Source organism: Ambystoma mexicanum, chromosome 12 (assembly GCF_040938575.1).
Source record: "Ambystoma mexicanum isolate Mex_15411 chromosome 12, UKY_AmexF1_1, whole genome shotgun sequence".
Lineage (NCBI taxonomy): Eukaryota > Metazoa > Chordata > Amphibia > Caudata > Ambystomatidae > Ambystoma > Ambystoma mexicanum.
The window spans coordinates 974,309,812-974,332,941 of NC_090936.1; the positions used below are offsets into that span (position 1 = coordinate 974,309,812).

The window sequence follows — 23,130 nt, forward strand, 5'->3', positions numbered from 1 at the left end:
GAGTCATTCTCTTTGTGCGGGCTTTGCGGGTTATCTGCGCACTATTCCATGAATCGGCCCCAAAGTGTCTTTTCGTGCATTTTATTATTTTAAGAGTATCAAAAACATATACTAACAACGTCTATACTTTGGAGACTACATTCAGCGCATCAACCAGGGAAAATCCGGCACTACAACACACAGGAAGATACAAGCACTTAGAGCTTTTCGGTGCTGCAGGTAGGTTTCATGAACAGGCCATTATAGTGCAAGAAAATGACAGGAACAACTGTATATGAGTATTACATCTGGGACACCCATTTCAGATAAGACCTGTGACCCTAGTGAATTTCCATTAATGAAGCATTGTGAAGAAACATGTTAGTCATGTACAGAGGATGCACACTACTGGCACAGTACTCAAGTATTTGAATAGTCCTTTGCGTTTTTGATGCACTTAATCTTTAGTGTAACACATGAAAACACAATGTATGAACACATAGTCAAAACCACCCAGCACATGCGCTGTTATCGCAAAGATTGGGGTCACCTCCTTGGTTCTCAGATGGCACCAAAGCCAGCTCAAGCATGGTTAAACAGTCATTAACCAACATCGACACACAGTGGGCTTCATTAGGAGTTGGATACTATTTCCTCTGGCAATGCCTTTATACTCGTTTACTGTTACTGGCACTTGTTCTTGCTGTAAATCAGCCAAATTAAGAGTGGTGGCAGTGCGAGTCCCCATTTTGGGGCTCCATAAACTCCATGAGGGTTCTGGAGCATTTTCCATGGGTAGTAATTCTGCCTGCTACAAATCCTCTTATTATTGGAAATAAAATGGAGGAAAAGCCCCCAGCCAAGTGCTGGAGATTTTCCCTACACATCACCACCAAACCAAGGATATCGCAGCATGGTACAAGTGACAGCAATTCCATCATCACCACTTGTTCTGCAATGCCATACCTCGAATGAGACCCATTGTAATTTTTCTGTTTTCCTAACTATATAATTCTTTAAAAATATTGTTTTCTTTATGTAAATAAACCTATAAAAAATATATATTGTTGACTACAATTTTTCTTTTACAAAAAGGGTATATTTAGTAATAATGCATGAAAGTTGTTTTGTGAAGACTTGAGAGGATAGCTCAGGGGCAACGTGCTTGCCTTGAAAGCAAGACGACACGGAGCAACACAGGTTCGATCCCCTGGTCCGTGCTTACAAACCTATGGGTACTAAGGGTGTTATAAATAACCTATCATGTTAATAGGAAAATACCCAAAGAAATACCTTCTTGGCTTCTTGTCTAACTTGTGAAAAGCTCTCCTACAAGTAATTATGGTTAGACTGTGGGCCTCATTACACGGAAGGCGGTAATGGTTAACGGCCACCGTTAATGGTAACGGTGACCGTTAACCATTACCGCCTTACTACGAGGTCCCTTAGCGGGTTTGTGCTTTAACGCCTGCTTTTTGCAGGCGTTAAAAACCAACCCGCTAAGGGACCTTGGTGCTAATTACGCCACCGCAAAATTGTGGTGCCGTAATTAGCTCCTTCCCCATTCCCATTATGCCCTATGGGGCAAAAATGGGAATGGGGAAGGGCAATGGTGGAAGGGGGAATTACCGCCCCGCCAACCTTGGAATAGGGCTTTAATTCCCCTTTCCACCAAGGCAGTGCCGGTAATTTACCGGCATGGTCCAGGGTGCTAATAGCACCCTGGATTACCGCCTTCCGTGTAATGAGGCCCTGTGTTCCTTATTTACGGCCAGACAGCAAGATGCAGACACCAGCTGTTAGCATAGATGGGACGACCGAGAGAGAGCCTCTTGCCACAGTGCCCATGTGTGCGGCCCCTGTGTCTGGCACGAGGACCAATGAGCAAGAGAGCTATTTTAGCCTCCTGAACTGGCATCGCAGCAGCCAGGCGTAATTTGTTCTCCGTTAGGTCGACACAGAGCTTTATCTAATGGTGCAGAGTAAAATATTTCTACTGATTCCATAGAACACATTCAGTACCGGGAAACTTTCTCATCATGATATAGGGGGTCATTACGACCTTGGCGGTAAGGGGTTAACGGCGCTGGTAATGTTGCTGGAGCCGTCAACCCCTTACCGCCCCATTACGAGTCGGCTTGCGGGACCCGCAAAGGGCGCCTGGTAAAACCAGCCTGGTAAAACCAGCCTGGTAAAACCAGCCCTATGGGGGCTCAATGGAATGGGCATGTACCGGGTCCGGGTTCCTTGAATGAGGAATTACCAGGTCCTCCAAGGTTGGAATGGCCCAGTAATTCCTCATTCAAGGAACCCGGACCTGGTACCCGGTAAGGGGGTAACCATGCCGCACATTGCAGCATGGTTACCTCCAAGGTCGTAATGACCCCCATAGTCTAGATATTGGCTGGTGGTCACTTTCTCAATTCAGGTAAATCGTGATGGCTGCATTTCACAATCCTCTTCCCTAGAATGGCCCTTCAGCGTGTGGAGGGGGCCGGAACACTAGTAGCATAAAGCAGCCACCATCTACAAAGAAAACAAATGTACAGAACGATTCTGTCATTAAATTGACAGTCATTATTTCAATGTTTTTTAAAGAATATTTTGCGAAGAAAAAAATCATTGAAATTGATTTATTTTTATTTTTTGGGGGGTTCACCCCAAACCCCAATCCCCTATTGTTTATTTTCACTTTTACCGACCCTCACCCCTTATATACACTTTCCCACCCCCCTATATTTTTTGATGAGTTTTTTCATTTAAAAGTATTCATTAAAAAACCCATCGAAATAACCACTGTCAATGAAAGGACGTTGCACCTACAGAACAATACCCTGTAGCAATGTGCTGTTGTTTATTATAGGCAGAATGACTTCAGATAGTGTCATTGACGTCAAATATCGGACGTGTGCCCAGGAAGGTGCAGAGAAGCATCAATGCGTAGCCGGGTGCCTGCTTCCAACTCAATGGTAGGCAAAGTAGGGGCAAGTGCCTTTTTTATCTATCTGCAAAGTCTGACATGCTGCTGCAAAGTGCTATTCTTAGCAGTGAAGGACCCTCTATCTGAAATCCAATTATAGATGCACCAAGTCAACCCTGTATCGTGCATTGACTATTGATCATTCTTTGCATTACTTATTTTGGAAAGATGTGCCATGATACCAAACACTCCTGACATCTCTGTATCCACCAGTGAATTTTTTCACGGAAAGATTTACCTAAATAAAGCCTAGTAACAGAACAGTCAACATTGCCTTGACTCCGATCCCCTCTTGTGGGATGAGCCTCATACTCCCCTTTGTGGAAAAGTTCAACCGTCTACAATTTGGGAAACTCCTAAAACACTGCTGTTTCTTGAGGTGTTTGATGCACAGTGGAGGCATGAGTTCAGAGATCTCTGGTGAAAGACACAGCAACCAGATATCTCTATCAGCATACGCCATCAAACCCAAGGTACGTACAGCACGAATGTACGCACACCCCAACACATTTCTCAGGACATGACAGCATCACAGCATACATACAAGAACCCCTGGGATGGTGGATCGGGAGTTACATGAGTGTGTGTAAAGGCAGCATCGGTGGTACCCAAAAACCATACTGAGGAAAGGAGTGAAGATTCATTGATGGCCACTCACCAACATCTGATTCTTTGTGGTTTTTGACGATTTCAGCCAGCTCGAAATTTCCTGCAATGATCGCCACCTAGAATTTTGGAAGAAGAGAGAGGGTGAGAAGTAATGATAATGCGAGAAAGGGATACAATGAAAGGAAGGTAATGCAAGCAAGAGGGGATAGAAGAGAGAGGGTGAGATGTAATGATGATGCGAGAAAGGATTACAATGAAAGGAAGGTAATGCAAGCAAGAGGGGGTTGAAGAGAGAGGGTGAGAAGTAATGATGATGCGAGAAAGGGATACAATGAAAGGAAGGTAATGCAAGCAAGAGGGGATAGAAGAGAGAGGGTGAGAAGTAATGATGATGCGAGAAAGGGATACAAAGAAAGGAAGGTAATGCAAGCAAGAGGGGATAGAAGAGAGAGGGCGAGAAGTAATGATGATGCGAGAAAGGGATACAATGAAAGGAAGGTAATGCAAGCAAGAGGGAATAGAAGAGAGAGGGCGAGAAGTAATGATAATGCGAGAAAGGGATACAATGAAAGGAAGGTAATGCAAGCAAGAGGGGATAGAAGAGAGAGGGCGAGAAGTAATGATGATGCGAGAAAGGGATACAATGAAAGGAAGGTAATGCAAGCAAGAGGTAATAGAAGAGAGAGGGCGGGAAGTAATGATAATGCGAGAAAGGGATACAATGAAAGGAAGGTAATGCAAGCAAGAGGGAATAGAAGAGAGAGGGCGAGAAGTAATGATAATGCGAGAAAGGGATACAATGAAAGGAAGGTAATGCAAGCAAGAGGGGATAGAAGAGAGAGGGCGAGAAGTAATGATAATGCGAGAAAGGGATACAATGAAAGGAAGGTAATGCAAGCAAGAGGGGATAGAAGAGAGAGGGTGAGAAGTAATGATGATGCGAGAAAGGGATACAATGAAAGGAAGGTAATGCAAGCAAGAGGGGATGAATATAAAATGGTGGAAACATGGAAGAAAAAAAGGAAATAAGCGTGTGATTTAGGAAAGGAATGGACAAAGGGAAAGCACAAGAGAGAAGGCATGAAGAAGAAATGTAGAGTGAGGGAAGGGGAGACATGGAGACAGAAGAGAGAGGAAGAGCAGAAACGAACATGGAAGAGCTATATCATGTATATATACATACATGCATGCATACATACACATAGTATATATGGCATGTAAGTGCTTGAGCCTTCTCCAAACACACATGCCATATTTAGCAAAGTGTCCTCAATGTTTCATGGCCAAGATCATTGCTGAAAGAAATGTCTAATTTCTTGGAGTCTGCAACATCACGCTTTTGGGTAGCAGATCTTGAAACTGTATGCATGTGCGGCTTGTCCATAACGGGCAAGGAGAGTTCCGACCCGCCCATACCCTCGACCACCATGAAGGTGCCATGCCAGCTTAGAGTAAACAGCGAGTGCTCCCTCAGCTGTAGCAAGCAGCTGTGGGAGAGCTACCGGGTTGGCTTAAACTGGCAAAGGGAAACATGGTTTCTGTTTGACAGTTTACTACCCCAGCGTGCATGTCCAATGGACCATGCAAGGTCGGTCGCTTTGCTTCCCCAGACTTGCATGGCCCATTGGGGATGCAAGCTTGGGAAATGCATGCTTGAATGTGTGTTGGAGGTGCACCTGCGCTTCCCCACACATTCAGGCCAATAGGGGCACTGACAATGGAGTGCTCCAGCTCCTCGGTGCATGTACAGGAACCTGGAAGCACTCTTTGCTTCCTTGTTCACGTTCGTGCTGGACAGGAGACAGAGGCCTTTCGTGGTGACACTGGCAGACTAGGGTCCAGACCAGGTCAACAGGTAAGATGTCTCATTGTTGGCTCTCCCCACCACCTAAAAAACCTAGATCTTTCCTTCTCTTCCCTCAGCATAGATGGTACCACCATCCCTGTCCTGAACAGGTAAAAACCATGGGACTACACCTTGAAGCAGAGCTAACCATGACAAAACAGATAAATGCACTTTCTTCAGCCACGGCCTATACCTCGCGGCTCATTTCACTGAGCAGACAATTTCGGATTCCTACCAACTGCCTCACGCTCGCACATGCTTTCATCTTATCAAAATTGGATTATTGCGCTGTGCTCCTCATGGGCACCTCTGCCACTAACCTAGCCAAACCACAGCTACTGCAGATCAAAGCCCTGCGAGGTGAGCGGCACTTGGGCTTAAGTGCTCTGACCATATCTCTGTCATCAGGCGAGAGGTACACGGGTTGCCAGTTAAAGCACGTATCGAGTTTAAAACTCTATCTATTGCGCACAAATGCATTTATAAAGTATCATCCACTTACCTCAACGACACAGTCACCCAGAAACCCTCAGGTAGAGTCCCCAGATCTAATGCCAGTATGTCCTTGGTCACCCACCCCGCTTTAGGAGCAAAAGGGGGCGGGAGGCTGTAGCTTTGGGGTCACCGCACCTACCCTCTGGAACACCCTACCGATGAACATCAGAAATGAGCAATCCTATAATGTATTTAAAAACCTGTAAAAACAAGGCTTTTCCATAAGGATGAAGGATGTCTAACTGCAACCTAACTCTGTATGTGTAACAAACGCTGTGATATCCCAGGGTTTGGGCGATGTATAAGTGTCATAAATAAATAAATGAATGTGTCCACTGGGCAGGGCATGGGGATTGGCTGGCCATGACCGCATGCCATGCCTATCCCCTACTAGCACCATTCAAGGGTTCTCATTGTGAATTTGGCTGTGCAGTACATTTTCTGGCATTCATTCTACGAATGCGGCTCTTTTTGGTGGAAACCAAATTGCTCCCGGTTTTACCACACTGCTGACTTCGATCTTTACAGGTGAAGTCAAGGATTTACCTTCAGCGTATTGCTGAAGGTAAATTCTCCACTTTGCCCCCATACATCTTCAAATTTCAGTCTGTTAGAAATCCTATAGGCTCCAAAATGGGGCTTAACACCACCTTACCAACACTACTAATCCCGCCAGTAAATATGCATGTCTGAGTGCAGTAACTTTATGCTAATCTGGCAATAATTCCAGCAGAATTACTGCCAAATTTATGATGAGGCCCATTGTATCCACTGGGCCCAGTACATCGTTTAAGTCCTTTTCATGCATTAAACGTTATACAAGAGACATGAAATTGGTGACCTTGAGTAAGAGCCCAACGGTGTGAAATACATGTTGACCCATGCAAACTTTTGAATATGGCTTTTGAAATGTAAGGGTGTATTAAAGTCTAAAGGTGACATCCTTTAGAAATTGGACGTGGTTCAAGGCATAAAACGGAGGACACAACCCTACATTTGGAGTCACAACCCATTTGTATTGTATTTGGAATTTTATGATGCAAACTTAGCTAGGAAGCAATGGAATGCATGTCATCTGTTGTTAACAGAGGCCGGTGGAAGGATAGGTTACATGTTAAAAGTAGCTTGGATATCCCATACTACAAGGGTGGTATATCGACAGGAGTAGCAGGCCCTAAGTGACCCTTAGGTATTGCCTGAAGGGCAATGCACACTGAAATGCATAACCATTGGAGTGGTCCTGACCGCGACTGGGATGGCGTTCCAGTAGGCTGCAGAATAGCCACAGCGGGCCAGTTTAGTCTTGTGACTTGCAATGGCCTGGCCCCTAGTAAGTCCTTCCTGTGCCCGCATTTCTGTTGTGCATAGTTGTGAATCAGATGAGACACAATCATTGTTTTGGTTTCTTTTATTGATCGTTTATCAACAGAGGTCAAATGCTGCGGGGCTCTTGGTCGCCAAACTAGGGGTGCTTTCTCTGACCTACTCCTCACCTTTGAGGGGTCTCCTATCTCCATAGCCCAGGCTTCCCTCACACTCTGGTATTCACTGGGATGCTCTACAGTCTCGGATCGGCCCTGATGCCGACCCCAAAGACAGAAGCCTTTTCTATCCGACTCCCTGCAGATATTTCTAGTGACCAAGTCAGGAATTGCCCTCTTGTGGTGTTACACACTTCCTCCCTCTCTTTCTGTTCTCTCCATCCACACCTCAGATGTTTTCTCCCTCCTTTCCCTATATCTGCTTCTCTAGTCCTCCCTCTCCACTCTTGCTCCTTCTATAACTGTAGGTGCTGGGATATAGAGCTGCCACATCTCTGTCGTGGTGCTGTGAAAAGGAGCTTGCCAACCTCTCTGTCCTTCTCCTCTGCCACTCTCTCCCACCTCCACCTACTATACCAATTCTCACACTTCTGATGCACACTCCCTATGTCTCTATGTCTCAATCACTCTCTCTCCCTCCCTCCTCCTACTTCACCTACTCTCACACCTGCTATGTTCTCTTCTTCCTCCTGCTACTAAAACTACTCTTGCCCCTCTAATGTTCTCTCCCTGCTCCTGCCTACTCGCCTATTTATTCTCACCCTCTCACCTTTAACTCTCTCCCACTCTTTCATTCTCTCTCCTACTCTCAACCATCCTCCCAATTTCTCCTTCCAAAACCTTCCCCAGTCACGCTCTCCTAAACACAGCACAATTGCTACCACTCTCTCAGCTCAGACACCTTCCCTCACTCTCTCCAAACAAGACAAAAAGCTCCCATACAAGTCCTCCTCCAACCACATGAGTCTTGGTCCACTTGCCCCTCCTCCAACCTCACCGAACACCTTTCAACACACACTGACTTGGTCCGGTTAATACATAGCTTTGTTCTTTCTGTTTAAACTCTCCCCTGGTCTCCCATTGGACATTATGGTCAGCTGACACTTGGGCGCCAAACTCTGCCCTGTCTAGCCCAGGAAGTCTTCACAGGGTGTTAAACCCTGCCCCGTTCTCCAGACTCCATTGCAGTCACCTTGGCCCTGCTGCTCCTAGCCATGTTTGTTCCAGCTTCCCCAGTTTCATCAAATCTTTTGAAAAAGGTTGTATTTAATGACTCTGGGGAGAATTTTTCCTCCCTCTCCCTGTGCTGTGCCTCTTGTTGTTGTCCCTGTTATAGTCTCTGGCACTGCTCGTGAGTTCATTCCCGGGGTTATTGGTCTTTTGTGCTGGTTCCTCTCTTTCTAGGTTGTGGCTGTCGTGCTGGTCTGGAGTGAGCTACATGGAGGTAGCGTCTGCTGTAGTCAGGGCCTCCGTTGTGATGTCCATGGAGCACAGGGCTGTTTTGGGGCTCGTTTCTGAGTCCCTTTATAAGTTGGGAGACTTTAAAATAGCAAAATATTTGTTAAAGCAAAACTTGTCCAGGCTGTTGCACCCAGGTGCATTCTGGGAGATGTTGTTTTTCTTTGGTTGGACTCACTTTCTTCTGGAGGGTGCTAGGACTTTTGGTTGCAGTAGTTTCATGGTTTAATACTGGATTCTTGAGCTGCTCTGATCCAGAGGCTTCTTGGAATGTACTGAAATGACAGAAGGACAGACCAGGCCAGGACAAAGGTTTCTAGATACAGAGGCGGGGACTGTCATGAGGCAAGTGGCAGTGGATATTGCAAGCAAAATATACACAAGATGAACAAGTGAGTAGATATGTATCAAACAACATGCACTCAGAACCAAGGTACGTGCACACTAAAACCGAGAATGTGCACGTAGAATGTGCTAAGAATACAAATACATGAAAAGGTATGTGGGCTAAGCACTTAGAATCTCCTTAGGATTACAAGGAAATCAGCAAGCTCCTCACCCACAATTGCTGTTAATGGTACTTTCAGAGCTAAGCCCACATACAGGGCAAGCAATGACCGAGTCTGTGAACTGACATGCTTGATGGTATTTAACAAGGTAACAAAGACAATACTCACGCTGATGAGAAACACCACCTGGAATGTCAGTGAACCAGAAGACTATAACAGCAAAGGGGGAATACCTTAATACATAAGACTCCTAACAAGGGACAAGTAGGAATTGTGTTTACATGAGAGTGAGGACAACATAGGCATTCACACAGGAACTGGACACAGTAGCTCATCACACCTAGCAATTGATAGGGAACCAAGAGAAAAGTGTAAGGCAAAAGAACAAACAGACTCTAGGAGGATGTTAAGGAACAGGAGCAGGGAAAACAAAATTACAAGCTCTCACCCTGCCTCCCCACCAAGGGAAGGATAGGAAAAAGGTACAAAGCTAGGAATTCTTGAAGAGGGAAGGACAGAATGTGCCTCCCGTCCCGGAAGACCGTTGAGCAGGAAGAAGTATCAAAGACAATATGGCCGCCGATTGTACAAGCTCACACCAATCCCCACTGCTCTTCCAATGGACTCCTACCATGAGAGATACCCGCTGCCCAGACCCTATGACCCAGGAGCCGGGCAAACACTTACCAAAGTGGACGTAGATGCACAAGAAGGAGTTGAAGATGGCTACATGGACAGAATCGATAAGGCGCAAAAGAGGCCATGTCTCAAGTCGTTAGAGATACCACAACGACATAGATGCGTCAGACATGAAGCACATGTGCCATCCACACATCTGTGACACTCACACACTCGACTACACGAAGGACACACGTATACAGTTCTATGAGTTAGAAGACAGTGACATACACATACTGTCTGCACGTTTACTATTTTTGTCATTAGCTTTCCACAGCAACGTAGGAATGCAAGAAGCAAGAAAAGAATGTGTAAATGCTTGCAGATGCTTATATGCTAATAACCCTATGGCATGACAGGAGCACTTGCGGGACCTGACAGTCATAATGCACTAATCTATGGACACTTTGGAAGCGTATACCGCGGAAGCCAGACCATGGCTTAGGAAATCATAGTAGGCCCTAACCGTCCGAGGAAAACCTGAAGCCCCACAGAGTGCCGTGCAATCAGAACCCTTGCTGCGGGAACAAAGCCACTACCAAGGTCGCAATGCCACCACCTGTAGAAGAGGCCATTCCATGTAAAATACAGAATAATTTTTATGAGCTCACAAACGTGGTCTCCAAGCATGTGATCCGGTCGACCTGATGAAGAGCCAAGATCTGGTGAGTGGGAAGAGCCAACCGTCCCAAAGACCAGACAATGGTTGTAACAAATTTGTTACAATCAAGCTACATTTCTGTGTTGGGAGTGTTGAGCGATCACATCAATGATGGTCCACACACGGTTATGACGCTGACACATAGTTGCACCTCACGGACACATAGTTGCACATGCACTGAGAACAGGTCTCCTGCGGGATGGGAACAGAGTTTGTCCCTAGCTTGGGGGCCCGCGGGTCCACCAATCAGAAATCAGAATTCATGCGTCCAGGGGTGGGTAGCCAGGATCACTGACCAATCATGGGGTCTGCACACTGTAACATTCGTATAGTAGCAATTTTGGGGGATAGTCAAAGCCTGACACCTGACGTGGTCTGGTCCAATGGATAACCCTCTATATGGTCTCCTATAGGGGAACTATCACTCAACAGCCTATCCTGAGTGGAGTTAGGCTTTTGGAAAAGGGCCTGGAACGTGATGTAAGAGTGACGCTATACGCTATCAAAACTGGCCTACAAGCCAGAATTCACTGAGAGGTGCCTGGAATTGCTGCCGTGCAGGAGATCCCTGTGGTTTGTTGGCTGTAATAAACCCCAGTTATACCTTGCTACTTGTCTGGACGCTACGTTCTTTTGGGCTAGGAAAGAGTTAGGCCTTTCATGAGTTCTGTACCCGTGGACTCCTAGAAAAAGGCTTGGCCTGCCTGTGGGTCCACCGTAACATTCTCTCAAAGAGGGGAATATAAACTATCAAGTTTTTTACTGCAGAACAGAGCAAGGTAAAATAATTATAGAATACTGACAAACTGGGCTTCATAGAAAAAGGAAGCACTGGAAAGTGAGGATAACAAAACAGGGCAGTCAGGTTGCAGGAAAATACTAATAAGCAGAATACAATGGACATCCCGGGATGCAGGAACAAGAAACAAGAAAGCAGGAACCAAAAACTAAGAATAAAGAACCAGGAACAAGAGACTGGCCATAAACAGGTACACTGCAACAGTGACCAGCACCAGACTGAAGCAAACAAGGCTGTTACAGCTGACTAACCGTCACATGTCTCGGGTGTCAAGCTTGCTAGCACCTGCCAGCCACATGGGATCCTTATCCTCCACCCAACCCTGTCCTGCAAGGCTGGAGAGGAAGCAGTGGGCAAGGCATTCTGTGAAGCAAGGCTTTTGAATAAAAGGCATACTAGCTGGCAAGACCAAAACTGGATACTGAAAAGAAGTGAAGTGGAACACATGGTTTTAGATCTCCCAAATCAATACAGTACTGTGCCGTAGGGTCCAGGATGGAGGTCTGATAGGGAACAGTCCCAAAATGATGACCCTAAGTGGTGGAAACTAGAGTGAAGGGAGCGAATCATGACAGGGACAGTGGCACCAACAGCCCGGCTCTAGGGAGCGAAGTACTGGGGCCCCTCCCAACTTTGCTACTCTACCCCTTTGTCCCCCTTGACAGGGTCATCTCCATATCCAAGTCACACTATGTAGGCTGGTGTTGGGCAGCTGTTGCCTTATATGTAATACAGTTTTGCAGAATACCATGGCAGGTGGATATGGGGCCACGTTTCTTAGTTCCCATTATGAGCCATGCAGCAGCATGTTGAATGGCCCTAAGGGGGCCTGGTGTGTGGCTGGCATGCCAGTGGGAAGGCCGTCCTTCCATCGATGTATTTTACCTAACCATCAACTCAGCCGTCTGTAGATTTGTCAGCGTTTGTCAAATACCGCCTGATTTATCAGAAGCACCCAACTCTGAATGGGGCCCTTATAATTAGATTTCAATGCCCACACTTCTGCAAGGAGACCTGACTGCCCTGGCTATCGTAGGCCTCCCCCTCCCTGCCAACAGTGGGTCATCAGAATGCTGCCTTTCCAAGGTTCAAACACAGGAAGTGGGAAAGGACTTCCACTGTACTATACATATAATACAGTGAATAATGAACCATGATATTAGGCACAATGTGAGTTTAATTCTCCTAAACACCACGGAGAGGTTGTCCAACCATTCAAATGATTGATCAGCATACATTCCAAGGGTGCCTGAGCAAAACATATTTCAGGCAAATGTTACAATTACGTGTGGCCAGATCACCAGGTCATGGCCTCCCCAAGGTGCAAGTACAGTATGAAATACTGAGTGCAAAGTGTACCAGGTTTCCAACCTGAATATTAACAGTTCACATAGGCAACGCAACCCTTCACAAATGTGTGTTTCTCTGATGGCATTGGATCTACAATTTGGCCACAGTGGTGACATGCACAATGAAATTCAATGGCTAAATTGGCTTAGAGAACCTCCTCAATGGATGGGCTGACGTTGCTGCCGTATAGGGTTACCACATGACTACAGTCACTTGTTAGACAAGGGCAAAAAAAGAAAGAGAAATAGGACACCAGTACAAAAAAGGGACAACTTAATGGTGCAAACCTAGGGCAGAGCGAATACCTGTGTAAAGGATGGGAGGCGACCACAACCTATGCCAAGTCTAAGTGGGTCTCTGCGACTCATTGATTGTTCAGCTATTGAACTTCTCAGCTTCTCCTGGACAGAGGAGATTATCTCGCACAGTGGAAGCTAAAGCTCAGGCTGGTCTTCACTTGGGGGATGGTTTTGAATGACTACACCTCCAAGAATATCCAGGAGCCTAATCAGTGCCCTTTTGCTTCCGCTTTGGTGCTGCTGGCCGGATACAAAAAAGTAAACCAAGCTTTGAAAAGGCACCAACAAGTGTAAAACATGTGTCAGCTATTTTGTTGTAAATGTTCTCAAACATTCAACTTGATGTTATAAGTTCATTGGGGATTAACAAGACTTTTGGGGCAATACAATCAACAACAAACAATCACAAGAAATCTGAGAAGCTGTGGAGGAGAAAGGTGAACATCATGAGGGTGTGCCTGAAGAAGCTGAGGGAGATGGCTGGTGAAGGAATAGATGAGAGTTTATAGTGCAAGGAGGGCAAAGGAGAAGTAGTGGGGAGGTCTAGCAAGATGAGGAAGATATTTGAATATCAAAGGACAGAAGGTTTGATTTCTACCTTCCTCGGCATGACTGCCCAGGCCAAGGGGTAGGGTGAATAACGTGATCTGAAAGGGTTGGACCCACGTGGAAGGAAGAACAAGCACATTACAGTGCATCAAAGAAGGTTAGGCTCAGCTCAGAAGTGGGCTGGGGACCAGGATGGGACAGGTATCAGACCCTGGGAGAGTGACATGACCGTTCTCTCAGGAACCTGTTGTGATGTGCTGTTAGTTAAAAGATCCTCGACTCTACCAGACACTCACTGTGAGACTCCTCCGGGCTAAACGAAGTTGGGAAACAAGGCGTTGCCACTTAGGTGAACCCCAAAGACCGGCAAGTTGAGCCTTAGGAGGAGAGAGTGGGAGAGAGAAAGTGAGAATGATAGTGAAAGAAGGGGGTGGGAACCCTTTAAAACTACAGCCCGAGCAAGAGAAGAAAAAGGTATGTGCAATGTCGAAGAGAGACTTTGGAAGGGAAAAAGCCAAAGCCACCCAGGACAATTAGGCTTCATCCAGGTGCGGAGAGGGTGTAGCAGGGGGCGGGGGGCTCCAGGGCAAGAATCTGTGTCAGAATCCAAAATCAGGTAGAGTCTGGGAGTCCAAGAACATTGAATTCCTTAACTTAAGTCCTTCCAGATTTTCTAATTAATTCAGCCCAACCTGTACTTTTTCCTCCTAAATAAAACTTCACATAGGACTGAAAACAATCTTGGTCTCCTTTCTGATCTCTGTCTCCCTCGTGACAATGTGTATTCATTTTTGAAGGTTTCATAAGATTTTGTGGAACTGTGCCAAATATATAGAGCGTTCAAATTAACAATAACTATGGAGTCACTGTCTCCAACTCTATACATGTGTATACACACAATTTATATATAGATAGTTAAGGTTGCAATGCACTTAACATAGGAAAATGAAAACATGGTTTCCACGGTAACCTATGTTCACAGCCATAAAAGTTCGCAAAACTTAGCATGCAATTTATATGGCCAATCCAGACAATCTAGACTTAGTGAAGGTTCATCAAAGCTTTCAAGCCCAAAATCATTGCTGCAAAAATCTTTTTTTTGCATTGAGGTTTACATAGAGATGGAAAAATTGCTTTTTCGAGCCTCGTATATCACAATTGTTAGCTTCAACTTTTGGCACACATATAGCCTTTATCCTGAATTTGTGCACATCCAAAATATTTCGAAAAAGATGTGTCCATACCTGTGCCATAGGAACAAAGGCCAAAGCAAAATGAAAAGTATTCTGCAAAACACACACACTGTAAACCCAAAATGAAAAGAAAATATAGACATCCCCCTTATATTCAGTCATGAGCATTCTAATCAGAGGGACACAATAGAATGAAAAATACTGCCTAAAGAAAATTATTCTACAAAACGTACAAGATGATCTACTTCATTCAACTGGTATTAGGGAAGCTGTACATGCACAGGAGGACGTAAGGGACAGAATAGAACAGGAAATACACCACAAAAATACAAACATACAAAAAAAATAAACAAACAAACAAAATGATGAAAACATCAACCGTTCACACCATATTCACACACCCCTATTCAATGAGGCACAAAACTAAATGGAAATGAAAGATATACTGCAAAATGAAAAATGTTCTGCAAAATGAACACTATCGGCCACACCCAACATGCAATAGGGCTGCGGTACATGTGCAGAAGCATCAGAAGTACAAAGCAAATTGAAAAACACTCTGACGAATGAAAAATACCCCACCAACAGTAGTACTGCCCCAGCCAACTTGCAGAAGGGACACCGTAAATGCAAAGGAGGTCTGGAGGCACAAAACTAAATGAAAAAACATACTCCAAAATTAAGTACATACCGGTAATACAGAAGATGATCTGGCGTACCAAACTGAAATCTATCAACATAACTCGCATAAACATCATACAATACTATCCTAATAAAAAATCAAGACACTAAAAAAGTTAACTTCTAGTGCTTTAAAATCTACAAACATATGGCGTGACAATGTTAGGATTAAACCTATTGTTAAACACCAAGCATTAAATAAAAACATCTTTGTTAGAACCTGAACTAACTCTCACAAATATCAGGTCTAAAAGGTTACAACAGTACATATGTATACCACTACAAAAGGTATCAAGACCATACTGAGATACATAGCTATGCATTCAAAAAGAACTATTACAATTTAACGAATAATCCTATCATACATATTAAATGAAATAACGAAAACATACACCTATGTTTACACAAATAACTATTGCACAAAATACATTCTTACTACTATGTTTGCACTACATTTCACAGCCCACACTAACATTCGTGTGAGAAGAACAAATAAGCCCACATACAACAGAAATGCAGACAAAATGCTACTAAGGCAATGACAACAAACCGAAACAAAAGGTTACAAAAAATTCAGTTCATGCAAAGTAGGGTGGAAGAACAAAACTGAAGAAGGAATATACCACATAATGCCCCAAAACATCTGCAGTACCAAACAGACACACTTATTCATTCATTTACAGTAGGGCCAGAGGGGCAAAGCAAAAGGATGACGTTCTTTGTAGTAGGTAAAATCATCCAGTTTCCAAAACACACACCCACACACAGGAGAATCGGCTGCCGAAACCTGTACACATAACAAAACATCATGACATCTCAAACTCCTTCTACTCTTTGTTCAACAACTGCATACACACAAATCATTTGCAAAATATTCTGCACGCTCCAGGTAAACAACAAATCATTTTTACAAATGCATATTTAAAACCTTGCCACCCAAATCTGTCCAAAAAGTTCACATCCAAATCATAGAATATGGTCTCAAATAAATAAAGAAATCACATGTATTCTTTTTTTAAAGTTAAGGTAAGTTCATATTAAAAATTAAAGTCTACAAATATCTGTAAGGCGTTACTTATTCGTAAAATATAAACATAAAAAAAACCAACCAATTTCAAAACTCAACTCACTGAAGTCCAAAAGTAAGTTAAGCACATATGTATATCTTCACAACATATAACTACACGTACCAAAATACATATCAAACATGCAATACTTACAAAAAGCATGCTGAATAATGCAAACAATGCAAACAATAGTCCTAATAAAAATAGTAAATTAAAACATATACAAATACACCAATGCTGACACAAAGAACCAGCACACCAAAACATTTATTCTTTCTACCATCTTTATAATACATTTTTCACAGAACAATGACTAACATTTCATGCCAAGTGAAAATGACCACACACACGACAGCAATATACAAACAAAAAACAAAATATGTATAACTCATTCACCACAATAAAGAAAAATGTACGTTCCAACAATGTTGATTTTAGTTTTATGTTTACAGTTTAAGTATAGATTAAACATTAACATTGGCATTCCCAGAGTTGGGAGACTAACTTTGTATAGGTGGTAACTTTAACATTTGTCACAGTGTGTGTGTTTGAGGGAGAGCGAGGGGGAGGGATATGTGTATGGCTAAATATAGGGATACTGATGTAGCGATTATAATGCACACACATTGGGAGGGTTCCATGTCATTTCATCGCAAGATGTTTTTTCGTGGGTTTTTTACCGCTGATTTTTTTTACGAAAAAACGAATTGAATTTATTTATTTTTGGGGGGTTCCCCCATTCCCCCATGCCCTTTAATGTTTTATATATTCCCGAACACCCACACCCAATTTATATATTTTTGTAACCCCCAAAAAAAATTTAATGAGTTTTTTCAGCAAAAAAACCCCCTGAAAAAACATCCTGCGGTGAAAGGACGTCGTACCATTGGGAGGTATAGGGCAGTGGGCTGGAAGGAGAGAGTTAGTACAACGGAAGATAAAGCAAGAGATAGGAGGAGAGGTTTATACATTTATGAAGAGGGGAAAGTTAGTAGGGGGGCAGTGGGTGAATAGACATAGACGATTAGAAGGGAATGAAAAGAAACAGGTGAAACAAACACATACTCGAAGAGAGGAAGCCATCAGAAGCTGCTCTCTTCTCCAGCACATGTCTTTTCAGTTACTTCTTATTTTGGCAAAGGGACATAAAGTGAGTCCTATTTCCAGCAGACATTATTATGAAACATGATAATGCAGATTCGTCCGCCAGTGTCTTTAGTGTGATAATATCAGTCTCTACTGTGTTGGGAAGGGAAGAGTCTTAACATGCAGTGAACCATTAAAAAAGCACAAAAAGCAGCACACACAATCCTATTCAGACAGAAACACAAGCACACACAAGAGAACAAACATCCACTAAAGTGAACAGTAAATCTGAATGCATAGACATTAAAAACAAAAGAATCAAACTGACACATAATCAATAGATCAGGCCATGTGTACAGACAGCTACATGCATGCAACTTCCAAAAGCAACCTTTGTTCACCCGCTTGCACAAATCAAGCAAGGACAGCATACACCATATAAAGAAGAATTCACAACCAGCAGATGATTATCCACGCCTACAAAAAACAAGCGCACATGCCCAGTGAAAACACATTTACATTCATAGATTCACATAGCACACATGCAATTCCTACGATAGCAACATGCACACACAGTGACACAAAAAGACGGACAATTGTGCAAAGCTAAACACAAGAATGCAACCCAGAAACTCAACCATGCAAACTCATATACACACAAATGACCACTATACACATGCAAGCAGGCACACCACTGATAGACACTGGCACAGACACAAACGGTAACGACCATAGACCTGAACATGCCACAATGCGACAGATCAATCTCTGAACTGGTGGAACAACACCATGACTTAAATAAAAGACGCACACCCATAGACAGAGAACCACTTAGCAACCAGGGAAACACTCCAGAAAGCACTAATAGGTACAACCTGGCAAACTGTCAGATGTGCACCACTAGTCAAAGGCATATGCGTCTAGAAACACACAAAAGGAGACAGAAGCATGCATACCCAAAGAAAAAAGATACACACCCATGGACATAAGCATGTACGCTCAGGCACAAATACTGACACACACCTAGACTCATATATGTACAACCAAATACATTGATAAGTATTACACACGCTCACAAAGACACACGTGATGGATGCATGCAGAACATTAGTAACGGATGGAAAGAACAGACACACTGATAAGAGATGCAAACACCTAGACACATGGATAAGAGGCACCCAGTCAGATACTCTACCTGAAAGATCGCTTGGAGAAAAAATATATGGTCCCTGAGAATGCCTGGCTACTCAACCATCACCTGATTCTGTGGTTTCGGCGACTGCAAGGAAGAGATTTGCTAATCCTTCATCTCCTTCGTTAATCCCCTCGGATGAGGGTAAGCAGCTGGATGCTTTTGCTAAAAGAGGAATCACCATGGCGGCTACCACTATCAAGGCTCCTAATTGTTTCACAATTCTTTTCCTGTACAACAGGGAATTGTGGTACCAGATGGGTCCCATCTTGGATTTCCTGCCTGACAACAAGAGAACTGAAGCCCTGGCCTTGCTTCATGAGGGTGAAAATGCGTCAGACCACGACATTAAAGAGGCCCTTCAATTTGCGGACACAGGGTTCCTTCAAATGGGAGATGGTGCTGTGCTAAAACATCAAGGATGACTTAAAGCTACCAACGTTCACCCAGACATCCAATCAAAGGTTATAGACATGCCCTTTGATGGCATTGGCCTCTTTGGAAAGAAGGTCGATGAAACCCTACAAGGAATAAAAACTGACACGGACACCGTCCACTACCTGGGCACCCTTCAGTGGTGGAGGCAGTCCTTTCACTCAGGAAAAGGAAGATTCTCTAGAACCTCAAGGGAATATAGGTAGGCGTATCGACAGCCATCTTGCTCCTCGACTCAGGAGGCCTACCGTCAGAGGTTGCAAACCTACGGGGGTACACAAAGGAAGTACAGGCTTCTTGTCACAGTCAAACCCCAAAGCAAGCCTCACCGTACTCAGGGCTCCAGCTCCCACTGTTGCACCCCAGTGGGAGATCAGCTGTCTCAATTTGTCGATCAGTGGCGCAACATCACCACAGATTTTCTTTGTCCAGAAACATCGTGCATCATGGACACACTTTGGAGTTTCAGGACAAGTGCCCTTCAATTCCACCAGTACACAAGAACCAGCTGCACCTACACCTTCTCTTGTGGAAGGTCCAGTCCCTGTTAAACAAAGGGGCAATAGAGCCTGCTCCTCCGAGGCTCTAGATACTTCCTGGTGAAGAAGAAATCTGGTGGGTGGAGACACATCCTCTATCTGCGGGAGCTCACCAACTTTGCAGTTTGCAGAAATTCCACATGGTCACGCTTCAGCAAGTTCTGGACCAACTACAACACAGAGACTTATCCTCTCTGGACTTGGAGGACACCTGCTTTCATATTCCCATCCATCCAAGTCACAGGCATTTCCTTCGCTTGGTGGTCCAGGGCAGGCATTACCAGTCTACCAATCAGGCTGAAATCCACACTAAGGGTTTTTACAAAATGCCGGGCTCCAGTGGCTGTGCACCTCAGCGTCATGGGCGTGCATGTCTATCCTTACATCAAAGATTGGCTGACCTGAGCACTCTCTCTGTGGTTGGGCCAACAACATACCTGAGACACCATCCAATGCCTGACCTCTCTGGGATTCTCCATAAACTTTCTGAAGTCCTGTGTATCACCTTCGCAGAACGACATGTTCCTCGGCTCACAGCTGGACACGCTGCAATGCCTAACGACATTCTCTGAAGAGAGAGCTCAATCCATTTTCTTGAAGGTCCGGCAGCGGTCTTCTCTCCGAATGTCCACAGTACTCTCCATCACGTGGCTGCTGGGGATGATGTCTTCCTGCAATTATCTGATACCACACTGCAGTTTCCAGATGAGACCCCTTCAAGAGTTCCTTGACATCATTTGGAAGCAGATTTTGGGCAGATGGAAGAACAGTATTGAGCTCAGCCAGCATTCCGCAAACACTTGCGATGGTTGAGCTAGCCTGAAAACCTCATGCTGGGAGCTCCTTTTCACATGCCAGCACAGCAAGTGACGGTGACCACCAATGCCTCTCTGGAAGGCTGGGGTGCTCACACAGGAAATTACCATGCCAGAGGTCTCTGGACACCAGAAGACAAACGGATGCACATCAATGTGTTAGAACTTTGAGATGTTTTCTGGGCCCTCAGGTCTTTCATGCCCCAGCTGCAGGGAAAGGTGGTCCGCATCCTCATGGACAACATGACTACCATGTTGTACATCAAGAAGCAGGGAGGTACCCACTCTCACATTCTCTCGATGGAAGCACAGAACCTGTGGCAGTGGGCCACAGCATGTTCCTCATTTTGTTCCATTAGGCAGGAGTCCACAGAGCCATAGTGGATTCCTTCAGCAGGGACCTCTGTGCCTGCCACAAATGGGAAATTCATCAAGACAAAGTGCTTTGCCTCGTCAGCACGTGGGGCCACCCACTAATGGACCTGTTTGCCACGGTGGCGAGCATCAAGTGTGCCTAATTTGCCAGCAGATATCCTTAAGCCAGAGTCTGAGAGACACCTTCTCCATTCCATGGTAGTGCCTGTTCTCTCTGCTCCTACTTCTGCCATTGGTAGTCAAGGCATTCAAACAGAACCCGTGCAAGATGATGTTCCTCACCCTGCTTTGGCCATGCCAGATTTGGAACACAGAACTTCTTCATCTGTCTGTGGCGCCTTGCATCAGACTACCTTCTCTCCCAGACCTTCTGTCCAGAGAAGGAGTGACCATCCTACTTTACGACCCAGCATCACTCTGTCGGCTTGGCTCCTGCAGCCCTAGAATTTGACTGTTTCAACTTGCCTTTGGAATGCCAACAGATTTTGGCAAGGGATTGGGAGCCCTCCACTCTTGCCTGATATAAGCATAAGTGGAAGTGCTTTTCAGTGTGGTGTCATTCAAAACAACTTGACCCTCTCTAGATCAAGCCTTCTCAAGTCCTACCACATCAAGGTGGGCCTGGCACATGCTTCCATAAAGGTACATCTAGCTGCTATTTCCCGCTACACCCGCAGGACAGGGACATTTTCCCTCTGGTCTCATCGACTCATCAAAGAATTCCTTATGGGTCTGTTCCCGACTTTCCCTCTGGTGAAATCACCTGCGCCTGCTTGGGAGTTAAATGTGGTGCTCTCCAAACTGATGGGGCCATCCTTCAAGCCACTCCATCATGCTCCCCTCAAGTTTCTGTCTTGGAAGATTGCTTTTTTGGTGGATATTACTTATGTTTGATGAGTAGAGGAGTTGTCAGCTCTCTATTGTAAGCCACCATATTGGACTGTCCACCAGTCCAGGGTAGTGCTCCGAACTCATCCCTCCTTCATGCCAAAGGGACCATTGGATGTTCATCTTAATGAACTTCTAGTGCTCCCAGTGTTCTTTGGCTCTCCTACCTCTCTGACGGAGAGGGCATCGCATCGCTTGATCTTGTTCTCCAGCACAAAAAGGACTTTCATAAGACTTCATAACTTTGTGGCATTTAGACCTGTCCAAGGCTTCTATCTCCAGGTGGCTATCTGGCTGCATCTCTCATTGTCATCGGCTTGCAAATAGGCCGCTGTCAGTTAGACCCACAGCACATTTCACTAGAGCCGTGGCTTCTACTACGGTGTTCCTGTCTGGTGTTCCCTTGCTTGACATCTGCAAGGCGGCTTTGTGGAGGTCGGGCCACACCTTCAAGAGATTATACTGTGTCGACAGGGATTCCAGGGAGGAGTTCTGTGTCGGTCAAGCAGTGCTTTGCAACTTGTTTGCTTTAGGTGAATGCTCCAGAGGTGAGTCCTATGGCTTCTGAAGAGTCTTACCACCTCCTGTGGTTGTGTATTGCTACTGCTGTATAATCATATCTAAGAGTATGTGAATCCAGGAAAGATCCCATGCTAGAGAAGGAACAAGTTACTTACCTCTAAAGCCTGTTCTTCAGGATGGGTATCTTTCATGAATTCACATGCAACCATCCCTCCTACCCGGCTATGGCTCTTCTTGGTTCCTACTGTCACTGTATGCGCATTGTCAAATCTAAAGATGGCCACTAGGGGTGGAGCTAAGGAGGATAATGCCATTGTCTTGGGCGGCATGACCGAAGGTGACAGAAATAGGTTATACAAGTGACAAGCCGTTTTTGAGCTTAAAGCTAAACTGCTTTAAATGTACATAGGATTCCCAGCTTGATGGCAGGGAATATTGCATACCTATAAGGGAAACACAAGTATGAAATGCTCACCTGTAGTGAAGAAAAGATGTTCAGTGACAATTTCTCTCCCATCTCCTTTGCTGCTGTTTATTTGCAACACAACCTTTCCATTTGCCAGCTTTACTGTTGCATCAAATAATCCATCTTTTTAAGTTTGAGCTGTTAGGTGGCGCTTTAGTGCCACCTTTAAGCCAAAACTATTGCATTCAAGTTCAGATAGGGATAAATATAAATATAAATAAATAAATGGCATATATATAAGGATGGGTGCAAAGCATGAATGTGTTCTTTGCTTATTTGCCCACCTGCTGACTGCCCATGGCCATGCTAATCCCTATGGTCATTCCCACCCCGTTCC

General features: G+C 44.7%; 1 protein-coding gene across 5 annotated transcripts in view; it reads right to left on the minus strand.

Moving 5' to 3' along the window:
• The window catches only part of SHANK3 (SH3 and multiple ankyrin repeat domains 3), a 3,072,962-nt gene that overhangs the window by 1,903,528 nt on the left and 1,146,304 nt on the right, over nt 1–23,130 (minus strand). For all 5 annotated transcript variants that reach the window (XM_069629467.1, XM_069629466.1, XM_069629463.1 and 2 more), the window contains one exon: nt 3,618–3,684. In XM_069629467.1, coding sequence (XP_069485568.1) covers nt 3,618–3,684 — 67 coding nt within the window. The remainder of the gene's footprint in view (nt 1–3,617; nt 3,685–23,130) is intronic.